This window comes from Camelus dromedarius, chromosome 10 (assembly GCF_036321535.1).
Source record: "Camelus dromedarius isolate mCamDro1 chromosome 10, mCamDro1.pat, whole genome shotgun sequence".
Classification (NCBI taxonomy): Eukaryota; Metazoa; Chordata; class Mammalia; order Artiodactyla; family Camelidae; genus Camelus; species Camelus dromedarius.
The window spans coordinates 70,026,531-70,048,545 of NC_087445.1; the positions used below are offsets into that span (position 1 = coordinate 70,026,531).

The 22,015-nt window shown below is 38.2% G+C and overlaps 1 protein-coding gene across 12 annotated transcripts in view; it reads right to left on the bottom strand.

Moving 5' to 3' along the window:
• MAPKAP1 (MAPK associated protein 1) overlaps nt 1–22,015 on the bottom strand; it is a 209,748-nt gene that overhangs the window by 106,874 nt on the left and 80,859 nt on the right. For all 12 annotated transcript variants that reach the window (XM_064490513.1, XM_010984339.3, XM_031450461.2 and 9 more), the window contains one exon: nt 9,031–9,203. In XM_064490513.1, the coding sequence (XP_064346583.1) occupies nt 9,031–9,203 (173 nt within the window). The remainder of the gene's footprint in view (nt 1–9,030; nt 9,204–22,015) is intronic.

The window sequence follows — 22,015 nt, forward strand, 5'->3', positions numbered from 1 at the left end:
TTTACACATGAGAAAACTGGAATCATGGGCTGAAGTAATCCATCCAAAATCACCCTGACGGTTAGTGCCAGAATTCTAACTGACTATGGCTTTGAATCCCACACTGTTAACCACTGTTATATACTGATTAAGAAGGCAGATTAAAATGTTAACACATTAGAGAGCTTCTATGAAAAAATATTAAAATAAAGAAACTTCAATACCGAATGAGATAAACCCTAAAACCCACCAAGCTTCCCAAGGGCTCTAGGTAGCGGAGGTTACATCAGAATGAAGCAAATCCACAGTGAAATCCGTTGCATGGCTATGTCATGACTTGGTATACTCTAGAGCTGCACTCTGCAACATGTGGCTACTGAGCACTCGAAACGTGGCTAACCGGAACTGAGATGTGCTGGTGTACTGCAAACAGCAAATAAACACCAGATATTGAAAACATGATAAAAAAAAAAGAATATTAAAAAAATCTCATCATAATTTTTATACCAATTACATGTTGAAATGATAATATTTAAGATACAATGGGTTAGATTAGATACATTATGCAAATTAATTTCACTCATTTTGGGGGGGAAACATTTAAATAGATAATTACCAGAAAATTTAAAATTGCAAATGTGGCTTACATTTGCAGCTTGTATTATATATTTTCCCAGCTTTATTAAAATATAATTGACATTTAACCCTGTGTAAGTTTAAGGTGTTGATTTGATATACTCTTATAAAATGATCGCCACCAAGTAGCATTAGCTCCATCAGGGTGGGAACACTTGAGATCTACTCCCGTAGCAATTTTTCAACTGTGTTGTACATTAGATCCCCAGAACTTAAAACCTGAAAGTTTGTACCCCTTGACCACCATCTCCCTATTTCCCCCAGCCCCTGGAAACCATCATTCTCATCTCTGTTTCTATGAGTTTGGCCTTTTTAGATTCCCAGTGATGTCATACAGTACTTTGTCTGACTTATCTCAGCATGTCCTTAAGCTTCATCTGTGTTGTTGAAAATAGCAGGGTTTCCTTCCTTCTCATGGCTGAATAACATTTTATTGTATACCACACCTTCTTTATCCGTTTATCCATAGACGGACACTTAGGTTGTTTCCATATCTTGGCTATTGTGAATAATGCTGCGATGAACATGGGAGTGAAGATATCTTTTTGAGATCCTATTTGCATTTCCCTTGGATGTATACCCAGAAGTGGGATTGCTGGATCACATGGTAGTCACATTTTTAATTTTCTGAGGAATCTGCATACCACCTATACCAATATACATTCCTACCAACAGTGCACAAGGCTTCCCTTTCTCCATGCCCTCGCCAACACTTGTTATGTCTTGTCTTTTTGATGACAGTCATTCTAACAGGTGTGACGTGACTGTGTTTCATTTGGACAGTTCTATAATCAGAAAATTCCACTCACTGTGCACAGCAATAATCTCCAAAGTATACTACTCCAGCTTTCTGTACTACAGCCACATTCTTCAGGTTTTTAGTAGTTTACCTGTCAGTAGCCTAATCAAGAGTAATAGTAAGTAAGAGACCAGTGAAATATGTTCAATGTCTAAGGGACAACTGAAAAAGAGAAGGCAAGGAACGGCCATTCTAGTGTACAATGAAGTCATAATACACGACTAACATCTCTGCATAAAATTGGGACTAGTCAAAATTACCCTTGAAAATCCCTTAAATCACCTATGAAGTAGAGTAAATACGGTTTTGTGCAAAGAGCAAGTGTATACCTCCCATCTCAAGTTCTTGACAGGGTAAAACCTCAATGAATTTTATTCTTCTCTCTTTTACAAATGGATGTTCCTCAAAAGATACTGTTTCACTCTTGAATCTGGAATCTGATGGAGAAATATTAATTAAGGAATGTTTTGAAAAAATCTTACAGGTCAGAAATAGACCCACATAAATATAGTCAACTGATCTCTGACAAAGGAGTAAAGGCAATTCAAAGGAGAAAGGATGGTCTTTTCAACTGAATATTAAGATGAGGAAGGAAAGAAAGAAGGGAGGGAGGGAGGAAGGAACAAAGGAAGGAAAAATCTAGACACTGACCTTACACCTTTCACAAAAATTAACTCTAAAAGGATCACAGACCTAAATGTTAAGTACAAAACTATAAAACTTCTAGACAGTAACAAAGGGGAAAAACTAGGTAACCTTAGGTTTGGTGATGACTTTTTAGCTATACTACCAAAAGCATAATGTGTGAAAAAAAAAAAGGACAAGTTGGAGTTCATTAACATTAAAAGCTTCAGCTCTGTCAAGGTGCTGTTAAGAGAATAAAACGATGAGCTACAGATTGGGAGAAAAATCTTTATAAAACACACATCTGATAAACATACAAAAAACTCTTAAAACTCAGTAAGAAAGCAACCTGATTAAAAAACAGGCAAAAGACCTGAATAGACAGCTCATGAAATATGACAGACATCAAATAAGCACATGAAAAGATGTTCAACATCATCTCTTTAGGGAATTGCAAAGTAAAACAACCAGATACCACTGCACATCTATTAGAATAGCTAAAATCCAAAATGCTTACTAATCCAAATGCTGGTGAGAACATACAGCAACAGGAATTCTCACGTACCACTGATGAAAATGCTAAATAATGGAAGACAGTTTGGCAGTTCAGAAAGTTTAGAAAGCTAAACGTAGGCTTACTATACAATCCAGCAATTGTGCTCCTAGGTACACACAAAATGAACTGAAAATGTATGTCCATACAAAAACCTGCACATGAATATCTATAGCAGCTTTATTAATAACTGCCAAAAATTAGAAGTGATCAAGATGTCCTTCAACAAGTAAATGGAAAAACAAACTGGGTACACCCACCCAATGGACTATTACTCAGCAATATGAAAAATGAGTTCTCAAACCATGAGAAGACATGAAGGAAATTTAAATGCATACTGCTAAGTGAAAGAAGCCAGTCTGAAAAGGCTACAGATAGTATGATTCTAAGGAGGCAGCTGAAATTCTAGAAAATGCAAAACTACAAAGACAGTAAAAAGGATGAGTAGTTGCCAGAGGTGAGGGAGGTAGGGGCGAACAGATGGCGTGTAGGACATTTTTAGGCTGGTGAAACCATCCTGTACGATATAATCATTAGAACTGTACAATACACAGAGTGCACCTAATGCAAACTACTGACTTTAGTTAATAATAATGTATCAATTTTTGTTCATCAGTAGTAACAAATGCACCACACTAATGTAAGACCTTAGTACCGGGAAAATGAAGGGCAGGAAGGACATATGAGGGAACTCTTATCTTTTCTGTGCAATTTTTCTGTAAACCTAAAACTACTCTGAAAAATAAAGTCTATTAAAAATTTTTTTAATTCCATAGGTAATCGGCTTCAGAATTTAAAAAAAGATTGAAATAGAAGAAAAAGCCAAAAACAAAGAAAGCATAAAAAACAAAGCTTAAAACAAGTTGACTAACATGAAACCAACATATCAGTGGTTACAGTAAATGTTAGTAAGATAAGCTTCCCTATGAAAAGAAAACGACTTAGACTGGGTCAAGAAGGAAAAACCTCACAAAGGTACTCAGTGTATCTAAAACAAAAAGGCTGAACAAAGATATAATGGGCAAGTACAAAAAGAACAAGAGGAAAAATGGCTCATATTACTGAAATAAAGCAAAGAAAAAGGCAGGACACAATACATATATGAAACAAATAGGGCTTTTACATTAAAAATAAATACATAATAAAGATATGAAATGCATGAATCTTTTTGTGCGCTTGAAATATATAAGGTGGAAACTGTTGAAAGTGGAAACAGGAGAAATGGGGACACACACACACACACACACACACACAAAGGAAATTTAATTCATTTCTCTTAATCATCCATGGACCAAATAGTCAAAAACTGTTAAGAACATCATAGTAATTTAACTTGTTGACTTAATAAGCAGATATTGAAGTCTGCAACCTATAGAGAGTAATTTTTCCCAGAATCTATGGAAAATTTGTACAAATTTATTATATAGTAAGCCCCTCCAAATATAAATCTCTAAGCAGAAATTTTATAGGCCCCATTTCCTGATCAACATTCAAAAAAGATGAATCTATATAACAAAGTCTAAATTTAAATATTCAACTACCTAGAGATTGAAATGATTTCAGTTAGTTTCTTCTGAATAGTCCTCTAAAATCAGTGCATCAAAATAAGCAGGAAATTATCTTAAATACCACAACCCAATCTTGCTCAAGAATTAACAGCTATTATAGTAAAAAAGGCCAAGAGTCGAGCCAAATTCTCCACTCCTTCCCTGGGGCCAAAGCCTACCTCCATAGACAGTTTTTAAGGCACAGAGACAGGAGTACAATATTCTTAAATAAATAGTTTTTTCTTGACAGGAGAGCAACATTCATAAATAAATGATTTTCTTGAAATTGAAGGAAAGCTCTCCCATTCATCTAGCAATTCAGCCCCCTGTGAATGAGGAGCTCTTCCACAGGGCCAACCCACCGCAAAAGATCAAACAAGGATCTATTTCAACACTTAGGTACAAACAAGCTAGAGAAAAACTAAACACAAAAACCCTTGCACTTCATTTCCTGATGAGATTACAGGGATTGACTTTACAGACTGCCTTATAGCAAACAGAACTGAGAAATCCACTGTCACATAAGAATTACAAAAAATTTCAAAAGACCATGGCTTATTTAGAGTCAATGTAATTTTGTAACTCAAAACACATTTACAGAGCAACTATTTTAAAATGTCAACATGTTAGGTATACTAAGGAATACAGATCTTCATAAGATATACTCAATTTCAGAGGTTTACAAACTATTACAAGACAAATTCTATTGGGGGGGTTCGGTATTGCTAATTAAATATTTGAATCTTCCTTATTAGCCTTTCTAATTTTTGGTTTACTTTATCAGTTTCCGATAAAAAGGTACTGAAATTTTCTGTTTTGATTGTGGATCAGTCAAGGATGTATGTTTATAATTCCCTTAAAATATTTTGAGACTATGTTGCTAGACGCATTCACATTCAGAACTATTATATTATCTTGGTGGGCTGTTCCTTTTTTCATTATGTACTTTACCAGAATATCCCTATTGGTTTTGTTTTTGCCTTAAATTCTACCAGTTCACTCACTGCCACCCTCCTGACCACCTCGCTTTGCCAGATGGAACAGAAGACTCTGACCCATGGTAACAGAAAAGGCAGAATGGCTGCCTGGCAGCTTTTGGACTGGGAAGGAAGTAAGGTTCTTTTGTAGAACAAAAATTTTTAATTTTGATGAAGTCCTATTTATTTTTTTTTCTATTATGGATTATGCTTTTAGTGTCATGTATAAGAACTCTTCATCTAGCCCTCAGTCCCAAAGATTTTTTTCCTTTGTTTTCTTCTAAAAGTTCTATAGTTTTACATTTTACATTTAAGCTGCAATTCATTTTGAGTTAATTTTATACAAGGGATGTGGTTTAAGCTGCAGCTGATTTTTTTGGCTTATGGATGTCCAATTGTCCCAGCACTCATTCACTGAAAAAGCTATCATTCTTCTATTTAATTTGTATGTGCTTTTAATATAAAGACTTATTCTTATCTGTGTTCAATTCTGGGAAATCCTCCAGCATTATCTCTTCAAATATTGTTTCTTTGCTATTCTCTCTATTCTTTGCTTCACACATGAGAGGCTTTCTAACTTTCCCCCATGTTTCTTACCTTTTTCATCTTTCATTCATTGTATCTCTTTGTATCTTTGTGTTACATCCTGGGGTGAATTCATTAGTCCTATCTTTCAATTCATTTTCTCTTTAACTGTGCCCTGTCTAGAGCTGATCTCATATACTTTTTTTTTTAACTTTCATAACTGCATTTTATATTTCCAGTACTTTTAATTGGTCTTCTAAATCCACCTCTTTGTTGTTGTTGCTGTTGTTGAGTAAAAGTCGATTTATTGAGAGAGATACATACTCTATAGACAGAGTGCTGGCCATCTTAGAAGGCCAGAGAGGCCATGAGGCATGGGGGTGGGTGTTTAGTTTAAAGTAAAAATAGGTACACACTCCATAGATGAAGTGCAGGCCTTCTCAAAAGGCAAGAAAAAGGCCTAAACCTACCTCTTGGATTCTTACCTGTTTGGTTTTGTTTCACAATTTCCTAGAAGTTTACCATGGATGGTATTCTTTCATCACTTTGATGAAGTTAAACATATTTATTTGAAATTAATTTTCAGGTCACTTTTTTATATTTTGTTAAATGTGACTTCTCCAGATTACTGTCTTTCTTTCTTAGTACCACTTATACTGGTTTGCTTTGGAATTTTAATTTGCTAGCTTTTCTTGAATAGGACTGCTTTCTCTCGTTTTCTCTCTCGCTCTCTTCCTCTCTCACCCCTCCCTGTCTAATGCTTTTATAGATATTGCCACTGTCTTCCATCCTTGTTGGTGCAGAGGCCTCCAGTCTAGAACCAGGTCTTACGCTGGTAGTTCAGGGTTCCGATCGTTTGGTAACACTGGGACACTTGGGATATCATAAACCCAGTCACAGCATGGTCAGGTCCTGGTCACACAGCTATCTCTATTCCCCTGCAACTCCAGAAACACAATTTTAAGTGAGCCACAGACCCAGGAAGCTTTGTTCAATTTCTTTTCACAGGCAGGACAATCCTACCCTAGCTCCCAGTTTCCAGCAGTGAGAATTCCTCTGGTCCCCATCTAGGCATGAAGTCCTTTGGTCTCCACCCTCAAGCAGTGTTTCCCACTCTTTTTTGATATCATGGCATACCTAGAAAATAACAGTATGTGTATAGCACATAGGTAGAGGGATCAGACTGTTCACTACCCAGAAATGATAGCTGGAGGCTCTGGCCACCTTCAGGCTCTGCCTAGTTGCCCTGAAGCCTGAGGAAAATTAGTGTCTCACATACTGTTAAACTCATTTATAGCATGTTTTTTGGGAAGTAATACCCTAAAAAAATTGAGTCCCAGCACACTCTACCTATTTCTGCACTTGGCTGTGTTTCTAGTCCACAGGATGTTTATCTTGTTATTAAAGTATGTCAATAACATATTTCATTTATCATTACTAGGTATTTGGAGCAGAATATAGAATTTAAAGCATGAAATTAAAAGGCCATCATAACCAGAAATCCACGCTTTTCCCTCTGTTTAGAGCACCCTCCTCTCAACCTTTCTACATTACTTTTCCCTACTCCTCCTCCAGTTTTCAGTTTATTTACTCACTTTTTTACTTTATTATTTAAAAAAAAATTTTGGTGGGGGGGTTAATTAGGTATTTATTTACTTACATGGAGGTACTAAGGATTGAACCCAGGACCTTGTACATGCTAAGCACGTGCTCTACCACTGAGCTATACTCTCCCCGCTCTAGTTTTCAGTTCAGGTGTCACTTAAGGTTGCTTTTCATGATTCCACTCTCACTACCAAATACAGGGTCAGATTTTTCTCATGATTTTACATGCTATTGCATTGTATTATTATTGCCTATTTACCTTAGACAATAAGCTCCTTAAAGGCATCAATGCCTTTTTCACTTCTGTATTTCCAGATTTAGCAAAGTGCCTGCACTAAGTACAGTCTTAATAAACATTTTAGTATCACCTATAATAGAGTTCCATGATAGAGAATACTATATAATAGTGAAGAGTGGGATTCTCGAGTCAGAAATTCCTGGGTTTAAATACCAGTTCTATCACCTACTGTGTGATTTAGGAAAGCTACTTAGCCTCTCTACACTTTAGCTTCCTCATCTGTAAATGTAAGACACAGTTGAACTCCTGTCTCTATTGCTTACTCTTTGTGTAACTCTGGGCAAGTTCCTCTCCCTCTCCTGATTTTAGTTCCTGCAATAAGCAATGTTTTAAGGATTAACTCAGACAACATATATAAAGTCACTAGCGCTGTGACTCTCTTTCCTGCTTCTATGTCATTCTGAAAAGGGAAAACACCATAGCTCAGCCTTGAGCATAGCTGCAGGCTTGACCCTTTTCTGAACCTAGGTGGTATCTTGGTTGAAAAGGCTTTCTATTGCCATAGGAGCAATAAGGATTATCTTTATATGCACAATTTATTCAGGCAAAGTGGAGGGCAATGTCAATGAGAACTTGAGAATAAAGTACAAATTTAATGCACCTAAAGGACAAAACAAACAAACAAACCCGATAGCAGACTGGACCATTCTAACTCTGAAAATGTGAGAAGAGAACATCTCCATGAGAATACATTTCCAAAATGAAGGCATCCACTACATTTTTCTGTATCCCAAACCCTAATGCTGGGAAGAGCACATAAAACTGGGAAAGGATGCCTGTCAGATAAGGAATTTAAGTATGGGAAAACCAATACAGCAAAGCACTTTAAAGTTCAAGTTATGATGTACATGCTGAGACTCTACTTTCAAGCACTGTATTTTTAATATAATTGTTTAATGAGTAATAGAGCCTAGTGACTGAGAGAAAACTTGAGCCACTAACTGACAAGAAAACTGTAAATCAGACCAAAAGGAAATAATGCAAATATCTTGGATTATTGTCTAAGGTAAACAGATAAAATAGACCAGGAATCAAATTCTGACTCTGTCATCTTCCACTGGTATAAACTTCAGCAAATAACAACTCTCTGATCCTAAGCTTCCTTCTCTGCAAAATGAGGATCATAATGTCCCCTCACCGGGAGCGGGAGAATTAAGTGAGAAATCAGGTGTGAAGTGCCCAGCACTGCACCCAACTCTTGGTAGGTGCTCAACAAACATTAGTTCCCTCCCACTACCTCCCATGCCTCTTTTATCAGCAAGCACCATAAAAGGGGTTCACAAACTTATCAGTCTATTTTGGAGGCAGATTTCTCTGAGGTAAGGCTGAGACACACAGGCCCAAGATCTGGGAAGCGACCTGACCTGGATCAATGCAGACGTCTGGTTCCCAGGCCAATGCCTAGAGAGACTGACTGGGCCCAGAATGCAGCACGGGTGGCCAGGAGACAACCAGAAACTAGAGCAGCCAAAAAGAGGGAGGATTACTTGAGCTTCGGCTCCCGTCCTTCGCTTGTGTACTGCCAACAGATGAGCCCAATCAGATCCTGCACCCTGGCGCTGGCCATTGTCACCACCGTCATTGGCAGCAGTCTGTCCTGGCTTGAGTGCAGGGGGAGGTAGACATCGATCTTCTTGGTTGCTGTTGTGCCTACATGACCCTGTGGACAGAGCACATGCATGAGGGTAAAGCACATAGTTATGGTCATACAGACCCTGCGGGGTGAAACGACTGCTCTCCAGGGCCTGTGTGAAACACAGTCATTTCTCATCTTTTCTGTACAGACCTGCTTCTGAGCCTGGGATGGTCCCAAAGCAAAATACTGGCTAGTTTTTAGGGGTTTTTTTCCCCTTTAATTTTCATTTTCTAATGGTCTAATGGATCCAGCTCTACCAGCAGTAGGGTAAATGAACACTACAACTAAAATGAACAAATTAGAGTGGTGAGCAGACTTGGTGTTTGGTGTTAGGAGACTTGCTTTGCTATTATTTATTCTGTGTGACCTTGGACAAGTCACCATTAGTCCTTGGCACCAGCTGCCCTCCCTGAAAATTGCCATATTACTCCTTGAGACCTCAGGATAAGCTGCATGGGAAGCTGCCACACTCTCTGAGGAAGCATTTAGCAGCACTGGAATCAAGGGCTTGTAGTCTCAGAGACTATGGCCGGGGCTGGGGGCTGGGGGGCTAATTCCATTACACAGTGCAACTGTTTACTTGTCATCTGAACCGAAGTTCAAGGGTGCCTGGTCTTATTATTGCCCTAACCACTCTGATGCCCACACCCCACCACTCCCCCACTCCTACCTCTCCTCCCTCCAAAACCTTCCGCTCCCTTCTAGAACGCCTGCACTAATCAGCAAACATTTTTAGGAACCTCTTTTTCAGGAACATTCCCTCCACCTCTTTGCCTTAATTGAAACCTGCTGGTAATAAGGATACTACTTCTTCTGCTGTCCAGAAGACTATTTTTCTTTGCTCTTTTTAATCCCCAAATCCTTAAGGCCAGGAGGTGGAGTAGGTATTCTTGTCCCTGCTACTTCCAAACTATTGCTTTTCCTTTCTTACAAAAATCCTTGTTCCTTTGAGACACAAGCCATCCAACTACACCATCTTCTCCCCCTCCTTTTTTGTTTCTGTTACCCACCAACCTTTGGTCATTCTCCCTCCTTACTGAAGGCTTGAACTCTTAACTCATGGTCTTCCTTCCCACACCAACTCCCGTCATCATTCTTAGCAGTTTCATCTAAAAGAACAATCTGTCCAAACCCAAGTGTCTCAAACCCTAGACCATGTCATCCCCAATGCCTTTTCATCTACTTTGCCTCAAATCACTCATTGCAGTGGGTACATCAGAGATCTGTACCAACTCCAAACTTCAAACTACAACATCTATTCACTGAATATACTTTGATATACTTCTGCCTCATCTGTTCAAGTTGTCCCTCAAATTATCCCACCTACAATCTCCTGACTCACCCCCCTTTAATTATCTATCAGTCACCCTTATTTTCCAACAACACCCACCAGATTACATGATCTGTCATTATAATTATTCCTTTGCAAATACAGTTTTAATACTCTCTTTCTCCACTGGACACAATGGGCAGGATACCAATCCTCTATGAACCAACCCTCTGCATTCCCCAGCTAAACATCACTGGAGAAAAATCACATAAGTATACAGATTGATTTTACTTTAAATTCACGATGATAAAAACCTCAGACAGACACTCAACATTGTATAGCAAGCCTATTCTATCTTATGATCCAATCTGCACCCCACCCAAGACCACTACTGCACACCTGCTTCTCTCCTCAAACTTCCCATGGACACCTCCCGCCCCACCGACCTTCAGCTCCTGTCCTTCCCTCATGCACTGCCAACAGATGAAAGACACGGTGGACCCTTGAACAGAACAGGTGTGAACTGTGTGGGTCCACTTACACAGACTTTTTTCACTGAATAAGGACTATAGTCCTACACAATCCATGGTTGGCTGAATCTGTGGATACCAAACCGAAGCATCAAATTTGATCATATTACACCCCTGTTTAAATTCCTTCACTGAGTTGTTCCCATGATACTTTGAATAAAATCCAAATTCTACGCAGTGCCCAACAAAGTACTGCGTGGTCTGACCCTTGCCTACCTCTCCAACATCATCTACTGCCACTCCCCTGTCTGCTAATCATGCTTTAGCTGCACCGGCCTCTAGAAGTGCCCTGACTGTCTGTGTACCTTGCTTGTCTCTTCCACTTTTAAGGCCATAGCAAGGGCTAGTCACCGTATCTTGAAGGCTCTTTCTCATGATCTTTGCATCTTCTAACGTGCGGCCTTGGGCAGGTTACTTAATCTCTCTGTTCTTCCATTTCCTCACAGGTAAAATGATAATGATGGGATACCCTATCAATCGGAAAACTCTTGTTAAGATTATTATTACTGTTATTCAAGGCTCAGCTCATATGACACCACCTCAGAAATTTTCACTGATAATCCTATGGAAAGAAGACCCTTCCACTGGTATTCTCTCACATATACCCTGTTCATTTCCTTCACAGCACTTAATTTGATATTATATATTTACGTATGTGCATCTTCAGCGTCTGCCTTCCCCACCAGCCTCTGAGCTTCCATGAGGGCAGCTACAATAATGTCTGCTTTGTCTGCTGCTCTATACACAATGGCTAGCACTGTGCCTGGTGCACAGAAGACTCTCCAAAAAAATCTGTTGAGCTGCAGAATGAATGTGTGAATGACTCAAATGCCTACCAGGACACATGGTAGGAACTCAATAAATGAAGTTTCTTCCATCCATTCCACTTGCCCTTCCTCTATGGGTCTGTTTCCTGGAAGTAGATAGAGGTAGAGGGACTTGAGCAATCAAGTGGCTCCATCTTTAACACTACAATTCTACCATTCTAAGGTGAAAAAAAAATCAGAACTAGGGTAAGAAAATACATAAAAATCAGTTAAAAAAAACATTTTTAGAGAAATTCCACTTCTCATATAACCCAGCATCTAATGTTAGATTCACTGATTTTTATTTTTACTGAATCTTATCTCTGTGTTATAAAGCAAATAATATAAAAGTAATTCTCCTGCATAACACTGTCTCTCTGAAGCACACATCCAAACCCATGTATGTTCTTCAGCTTGCAAATAATAATGCCAAGGACTGGCAAAGATGTCTCTAAACATCAAGTGTTTTGATCTTGTCAAGCAGTCAAAGGGTTAAAATCAAATCAGTGGCAATCTTTCTGGAGTGGGTTTATGGGCCTCTTATCACTCTCTTTTCAACCTCATTTTCAGGACCCTCCCCCAGTCACATGTCATTGCTCCCCCTTCTTATTTTGGTTTATTCCTCCTCCTCCTTCTGAATAACTGGAGCTTTAGAGACTAAAGAAAGCACAGCATCCCAAAATACAAAGATTCAATGAGATGACAAATATGGACGTGCTTCACAAACTACAAAGTGCTTTAGAAATGCAGAGCAGTATGCTAGAAAGGGCCTTTTAAGTTTTAAAATCAGATTCACTGCTATTACAGTCTATTACAAGGTCACATGAGGCCAAAGATGGATGCTGTAAGAGCCCTAACAATAATGCTAATTATTATAACAAAAGTTAGCATTTATTTAGTGTTAACTGTTAGAAAAACTCTGCCAAATGTTTGCCTAAACTATCTCATTTAATTCTCACAATCACTATATGAGGTAGGGTGCTATCATCACCCTCATAATACAGATGAGAAAACTAAGGCTTATAAGGCAACAGTCATCTGCTCAAGATCCCATAACCAACGCAAAGAGCCGGGACTCAAATTCAAATCTGTCTGACTGCAAAGCCTCTACTTTAAACATCAACAGTTTCTTTCACTGAAGTTATTCTAAATGTAATCAATTCACACTAAGGCTTGAAAATCATCTCCCCCTCCTTCTCACAAACACACCAGAAGCACTCCCTAAAGCAGTCTCCTACGTAAGGAGCTGGCTCCGAGGAGCTGCCCAAGGAGAACCATTAAGATTGAGACTCCAGAGAACTTTGCCATTGTCAGCTGACTGCAGGGACTCACCATTGTTTAGGAAATTAAAGCTGATAGTTATGTGAATCCCTTTAACCCTCTTTATTTCATAGTGAAATAGCAAGTGTGGGGAAAACTGTGAGAATAAATATGGCAGATACTTATTAAATGAATGAAGCACTTTATCTTTTTAATCCTCTAATTCCATCTTGAGGCACTGATGACGGGGAAAAGTGCCTTGCACAAATCCCGAAATTATATATTTTTTAATAAGGAGCCTCTTCTGAAAAAAACACAAGGTGGTGGCAGTTAGCTCTATCTAATAGTCCCTGTGTTGCAATATTTAGAGGGAATCTTCTAAAACATAAAACAATCCATCAACATAATAGAAAGTAATTAACTTATGAAAAAAAATAAGGTGACCAAAGAATTAAAAGTATTCATCACACATCAAGGCAAGCAATATTCCAAAGACTTAACATCTAACTGTTAAAAAGCAACTAGCAATAAACAAAGATCGTATCATACAGTTTGCTGCATGGCAATTTATGTGTTCCACAATACAGAAGTGGGGAAATGGAGGCATAATTAGAGCACAAGGAAAGGGTCACTATAGAGAGAGAGAATCTTTCTCAGTCACTAATGCATTCAACAAATATCCACTGAAACACCATAGTGGGCTCTGAAGACAAAGGTAAGACAGTGCAAACCTTCAACAAATTCACGGTTTGCTGAAGGTCTATGTTGGATAATGTGATAAAAGCTTAAAGAGGGAAGGTACAAGATATCATGAGGGCTCAGAAGAAACTCAGACTAAAGGAGGTTGGCAAAGGTCCCTTAGATAAAAAAAACTTACTCTTCCATCCAACAGAACCATTAACCCAAGGAAAAGATGCTTATTGTATTTAAATACCTTCTATACCAATACACCTAAAAAAGTGAATATGAGTTCTGAGACATGGGATTACGAGTGATTTTAATTTTAATTTTTTTTATATTTTTCGAAATTTTCTATAATGAGTAAGCTCTCCTTTCATAGTTGGAAACAAAATAGTAAATATTATAATTAAGCAAAGGAGATAAAAAGAACTACTGCACAGAATTTAAGAGTTTTAGGTAAGAGAAAAAGAGGACCAGCTTTGAAAACGTAGCCTATGTTAAGGCACCCAGCAAAATTTATTAAGGACACACTATGGGCCAGGTGCTGTGACAGGCTGTTGGGAAAAAATAAGTTGAAAATATAACTCAGACACCTTTCTATGGCAGGTTAAGTAATTTTATCAAGGAAAATAAAAAGTAATAAACCTACATTAAGCTGACAAATTTGGAGTTGAACAACTCTCTCAAGAGCAGCCCTTAAATCAGAAAATGTCCCTAATTCAGGTTTTAGCCAAAAAGAAAAGTATTTCCTAAAGAAAACTATTCCTCAACACAAATGCAATTGATGAAGACCAACTAGACTCGAGTTCATACCACACAGCCCATCCATGATGTGACGACTCTGCAAATGCTGCCAAAATCTCACACTCCACGTGTCCAAGATCTATTTTCTCCTTCAACCTATGTCTCATTTTATATTTGATCTGTTAAGGCTTTCAGCCACCTGGTCTGTCACTAAAGCTAAGAACCTTAACTCCTCTTTCTGTCTCATCTACATCCAAATGTCTGTCAAATATCTCTCAAATCTTCCTCCTCACTGCCACTGCCCTAGTTCAAGCTTCATCATTCTCTCAGCAAGACCACCGAAGCAGTCTCCCAACTATCTCTCTCTCTAAAATCTCTCCTCTCTCCAAACCTATATCTCCTTACTGCTATCAATTTGATTTTTCTCAAATCACTGACCATGCCAATTACCAGTTCAGAAATACATGATGGCTCTCTCCAGTGTTAGCATTCTAACTCTAGTGTGGCAGTTAATACCCTTCACAACCTGGTCCCAATGTATCATTACTACAGTATACTGATGAGAGGTTAAAGAGTACGGATTTGTGGTCAGCTAGATCCAGGTTTGAATCTAGGCTTTGCCACCCCCTTAGCTGCTACACGACCTTACACATTGGGCAGGTAACTTACTTCTCAGAACCTCCATTTCCTTACTTAGGAAAGCAAATAAAATGTATGTAAAATGCCTTACACATAGTCACTAATCAAGAAGTGTACCTGTTCTTCTTTCCTCTAATTCAAAAGTCTCCTTTTCCCAGAAGGTAGAAGTCCAAATGAATTCCCTGTTCCCTGTCCCCTAGCAACCTGATTTGCATAGCCTTCTGGTTTCACTTTTTTCTGTACCTACCCTTACCACCACCTTCCCCACCCTCTCATGTAACTGTGAATTATATAAAGGGGAAAACTCTCCCTCACCTACTTTGTATTCTCCTAGGGCACAGGATATAGCAGGGGTGTGGTGTCAGCTTATTGAATTGAATTGAAAGAGCCCCTCAGACCATCACCAAACCTACCACCAGTCTCCTAGCCCAGGTGAACTGGCTGCACCTCTCCTGCTTCCCAAGTTCTGTTCTTCAGGGGGCCTCTTTCTTTTCTAAAACATGGCTGACACACAGCAGTTATTTACACATAGTGATGGAATGAATGATTAATATTCATTTAACACATGATTTTTAAACACCTGCATTATATTATAGCATATAGAGGTATTATCATCAACCTATTCCCCTGTTGTTAAATGGACGTTGTCTCTAATATTTCACTGTTACGAATAATATTCTTAGAATCATTTCTTACATGTTTGTGCACATATTCCAAGGAGTAGATTATTGGGCCAAAGAATACAAATGCTTTGCAGATTGTGACAGATACTGCAGAAACTCACTCTTTTGAAAAATGCTTTTATGCCAATCATGAAATATCAGGATTATGAACCATAGGTCACGCAATTAGTAATTAGCTCATAAAATGTAAAAACTTAAAAATTTAAAATAACTTCTATGTGTAGGATGTGAATAGGTACAGAATTGAAATATACAGTTTGAACATGATGATGAATTAAAATATCACATCTATACCAGATTCTTTCCTATCTGATTCTATTAATTAAAATAATATACAATTTGCTGCTTATCATAAAGTTAGTTTCAAAATTATGTACCTGTTAGTTTCCAAAATAGGGAAAACAGGAAGAACAAAAGATGGTACTTAGTTCAAATTAATCTTGAATTAAGAAACACCCATATGAAGTGAGTTAGCTGAATTAAGCCTTAAGGACAGAAGTTCAGTTAGCAGCACTACTTAAATCAAGGTCTGTCAATAATAAATTGAATATCAGATCTCAAAACTGTGGCTAAGTTTTCAATTTCTCTGTAAAGGGAAAGAACAGAGTAAGAATAGACAGCTTGGCTTCTGCAATTAAAGAGACAAAAAGCAGGCAACATTATTCCATTAGTCACAACTGCACAAGCAGATCATTATATGCAATTTTAATGTAGAAATAAATATATCAGTGTATCCAGACAATGTAATGATGTAAATTGATAAAAAGGGTTATTTGTAGCCTTCAAAAGTTAAAACTCTCTTAAAGGAATGGCTGTAGTTCTATTCTACTAGTAACTTCTTCCCCAACTCCTTCAATAAGGACCAAAGGATATATTCTACCAATGGCCTAGTCTTTAAGAGCATGATATCCAGACTTGGTACACAGGTCTCAAATTATTACTACTTTGATGATGATTAAGGGACTTAGAGTAATGGCCTAATTCTGGTCTCACTGACTAAATGAAGAGGGATCTATATGGAGAGGGAAAAAACCCCAAACACCAGACCGTAGCAATTTGCTCTTAATAAATGTTGGCTTTATGGGCTCAGGGAAAGAACTCACTTTTTTTTTTTTTCAAGTCAGTTCCCCCTCTCCTTTTGGACTTTTAAAAAAAATTAAAGTATAGTCAGTTTACAATGTGTCAATTTCTGGTGTACAATATAATTTTTTAGTCATACACATACACACATGTATTTGTTTTCATATTCTTTTTCATCATAGGTTACTACAAGAACTCACTTTTTTACATTCAAAATGGTGGCAGTGAACTTATGAATAGATTTTGTATAAAATTCTATGACATATCCATTCAGCTAGGGACCTGGTTTTGTAGTACTATCTGAACCCTCAATAAATCTGGAATGCTTAAAGGCTATTAAATTAACATTTCCCTGATCTGGCACCTGTAGTCAAGTTAATTTGTCAAAAACATTCCTACAGTTTGTCGCTGGACACTATTTTCTGACAAGTTAAGTTTAAAATAAAATTGACAAAATCTCATTAATTTCCTCTGAATCACCAAACTCAGTTCCATTAAGCTTTTATTATTAAGAACGTCAACTGTCAGTCTTTCTTTAACAAGGTCAAGTTCTGATCTGGGTACCTCCAGGATCCTTATTCTATTAATAGGAGGTGGCGAGGCAGAGCAGTGTGGTGGTCAAAAGCATAAATCATGGAATCAGAAAGACCTGGGTTCAGTTCTCAGCAGTGCCACTTAATGTGTGTCCTTGGACAATTTTACTTAACCTCTCTAGGTCACAATTTCTACACTGAAATCCTGTTATTATAAAAGTACCTCTTCATGGAGTTGGTGAAGGGATTCAATGAGATTATGCATGTAAAAAGCACTTATCACTGAGCCCAGTCCACAGTAAATGCTCAAGAAATGTTGGCTATTTATTAGGTTGCCTTCTTCCCCACTACTTTAACATTCATAGACTTAAAAAAAAAAAAAAGGCTTTATTGCCATTCATAGACTTTCAAAACTGCAAGAAATTTTAAGGGTCATTCCCACTAAAATGTTTTCATGAAATGGCTGTCCTACAACCTCCCCTGAACATCTCCCACTGATGAGGTTGCTGCCACTTCCTGAAGTACACCCTTTGCTTCAGTCTTTAGGCAGTTTTGATGGCTAAAATGTGTTTCTTTTCATTGAGGTACACTTTCTCTGCAGATTTTACCCACTGATCTTAGTTCTAGCCCTCAGGAAGCCAGAACAAATCCACCTCCACTTCCACAGACACTCCTCATATATATGAGGAATTTCAACAAAATAATTTAGTAACTAAACACCATGGGCTAAGCCAGACTATAACCCTTTTAAGAGTACAATACAGTACAGAAAATGTCATTTCTATTAGTTTTTCTTAGGCTAATGATCTTCTCAAATTTTCTTTCTATACAACTTCAGTAAATATAAATGTACAGTCCTGGACCTACAACAGGAAAGGGGTTGTTGCTTTCAGTAAGTTTTCTTTCTTTAAAATAAATCCTCCATATTTTGATGCTGACAGTCTTTTCCCTCTTTTGAAAAAAAAAATGCCTAGAGCTATTGGTTTAAACAATCTAATTGTTATCAAGTGAAGTTTGAGTAACAGCCTTGGATAATTCTTTTTTTCAAGATATCAACTAGAAAGATCAGCAATCATTCATGTTCAAATACAGGTAAGAAATTTTTACCAAATTGGGGGGAAGGGGAAGGGCAGTGAGGAACGAAGAGAAAAAAAAAAAAGAAAGCCTACACTCACTGTAGAAGGAATAACAATCATTTTCTCATCTTAAATTCAGAAAGCAGTTCCTGAAACTGTCAGTTTTCACTATCATGGATTCTGTTTGCTAAGGATCTCTTTGCATAGTCTACAGAACTGGTCTGGACCCTGGCCCTACCAGCCTTGAGCTAGCTGTGCAACTTTGGGTAAGCCCATAACCTCTCTGAATGTCAATTTCCTCAGCCATGAAACACAGATAAGACCATCTACATCAAAAGAATGGTAGAGCGTACAAAGTAAAAATAAAGCATATTAAAAAGTTCTGTGAACTGCAGACTGTTATACAAATTCAATTATTCCTTATTATTCCAACTTAAGGAATTGCTCAGAGCAGGCAGAGCTTCAACAAAAAGTCTCTTCAAACAAAGTTGACGAGCAGAGGCAACTGGGAAATGTCTCTACTGCAATCATTAAGAGAGAAAAGCCATAGCATTCTCTTCTCATTCAGCCACAGGATGGTTACAGCATGTACCAGGAGGAGCTCTCACACAAGTACAATCCAGCCATCTTAAAGCATAATGGGATGTAAAGTGTCCATTTTGAATTTTCATAGCCATTGTGGGATTCTTTAGATCATTAATGTTACACAGCACTTTGCATTTAATTATACAAACAATGGCTTCTATAATGATGATAATATCAGGGAAAGGCAATTTGCATGAACTAAGCCCCATCACCTAGGGTAAGTTTAGGGACCTCTTCATTATTAAATCATTTATATAATAAAATCAATATGCTTTAAAAGTAAAAATAGGTTTTTTAAAACCATAAAGAAGAGTTACATGCTTTAAACTCTATCAATTATCATAATATAATGAAACTTTTTAAGATTTAATATTAACTTTTAAAATTAAAACTCAATGGAGAATGTATACTTGGTTCCATTACTAGATGATGTATCTCTAGAAAAGGTTACAGTACAGCCATTATCCTCCTCCTAAATTATATGTAAAATTTGGTACAACCCTCCGACTACCCCCAAGGACAATTTAACTCCAGAGATGGTGAACTATTTGAAGAATATAAAATTGTGTAAATATTGTAGAAAGTAACTCAGGTGCATCTATCATATTCACTTCTTGCAGGGTTTCAGTTGGTTAAGTGTTTCAAAAATTTTAAATGTCAACATACATCGTAAAAACTATATTATGTCCTTAATTTTGAACAGTATTTTTAAAACCCACAAATTTCTATACAGTAGTAGGTTCATGACTGTTTTATCACTTTAAGACTCAATGTTCCTTAATGATATAATTCAAAATTTTCACTGAATCATTATTTAGTAAGTCATAAAAACCTCTTAAAATTAATCTTTCATGCACATCTAGCTTAACTAAAGTTAGAATTTAATTAGATGGTCTTGGCACAAATGGGCTTACTACTTTATTTGCTCAATCAGTGTATGTCTCTTCAGTAATTATAATTAATTCAAGTCCCTGACGCACCTTCTAGCAAACAATGTAAAAACATCAGACAAAATGGAAATAAATAGCTTTACATTTCTCCAATTACGACACTCACTTTCATCCTCAAAATGCACATGTGAAATAACTGGGATATGTGTTATTCCGTACAGGAAAAGGCCAAAGAATCTACACCTCTGGTGACAAAGAAAGATGCTTGTCTGCAGCAGAAAATACATTATTATTATTATTTTTTTTGCATTATGACAATGATACAACTGCAAAGAGCTAACTGAGAAAGTTTGTGTTTAACAGTTTGCAAGTGCATGTTGAAATATAAACAGCAGCAGGAAAAAGAACTGAATTATTATTTACTTAGAATAACACTTTCTCTTGGGAAGAATCACTTCTAACTACACACAAAATTTACAACTGAGAAGAATCCAAAAGGTCTGACTCTCAGGACTTTATCCCATGTCTCCTAGATACAGTGAAAGGAAAAGTAGCAAGTGGCAGAAAACTGTTTTTAAAACTGAAGGGACAACAGCATCCACTGGTTAAAACTGTCAGCACTGAGAACTTTAAAAAACAAATGCTTCCTGCTGCTTGTCACATTATTCAGTTAGGTAATCAGTCTAGGAGTACAAAAGAGAGCTAGCCAGCTACAGAGCTGACAGCCTCAGTGGAGGTGAGCCCAGGCATGAGAGCACACGGCTCTGCACGCAGCCCTTTGTGCTGGCACCTCAGCTCCCCGCAACTGGCAGGTCACAACTGCTGGCTGCCATTTATGGGGCACTACCAGGGGCCAAGTACTTCTCATGCATTATCTCACTTAATATGCCCAACAGTCCTATGAGGATTGCTCACTCTCTTTTAAAGCGGACAAATGAAAGGCTCATTAAGGAGGTTGCTCCAAATCCTGACTCAACTGGGAGTGGGAATGAAGGCGGTAGGAAATCAAGATTCGAACCCAGGTCTGTTCAATTCTATAAACTCTACCCTCTTGGTGAATCTCAGTCCTGAAGAACTCTAGGGTAGGTCTGAATATCTAGGAAAGGTCACAAAGGTTGTTGACTCATGCTGCAGCCACTGTTTCAGAACTGGGGGTCCCAGTCAGAGTCAGAACATCATTCTGGCTGAGACTCACAGGGAAGGTCTAAGCTACTCCTCTCCTGCAGCCTGGCCCTTCACTTCACACACTTGCAGTTCTGCAGGGACTGTGGGTACCGGGGAGGGACGCTGGGGTAACTGCTTCCAGGAGCATTACCTCTCGTGTACAGGAAGAAGGCAGAAACTGTTTCATATTTCCTTGCTGTTGGGCACATAGGAGGGGCTCAATAAATCCTCACTGACTGTTCACTAGCTCTCTGAAGAATAGGCAGAACTCTCTGCTTCAGTTCTCAAAAAGCAGTGGTCAAGCACCAACCCATGGGCCCCAGAGAATCCTTACTCTTGGGTGAAGAGTCTCATCAGTAATTGTGAGGTATATCTGTTACTAAATGTGGCTACCCAGGTGGTAGTATCCAAATGTGCTTTGATAATGACAAAGGAAGAAAATAACAATGTGGTCCTTGGAGAGATGGGCAAGCTGCGTACAACATCAACACAGCATCAAGCTCCAGCAAAAGCAAAAGGTCTGATGAGACAAAGGCCCATCTCAGGCTGCAATTCTCTGCGGAAACAGGCAGCCCAAGACCTGCTCACTTGCAGGAACTGACAAGTCACTCGGGTACCTGGGTCTCCCGGGTTTCTCCTCAGCCCTGCCCCCACCCCTCCCTCAGCCGGTGTTATTTCCCTCCAGTTCCTCGTGAGTCTTCGTCAGTCCAATCTCCTCCGAGGCCCTAACTAAACCAGACACAGGGAGAATCGGGATTTTATCTTATTAAAATAGATATGGCTAATTTGTCTTTTCAAATTCATTTTAAATTAAATTGGATTTCCTCGGAAGGCTGCTAGGTCAGTTCCCCTGCTGCGAATGCAGGACAAAGGTTAATTGCACGCCCTTCACCAG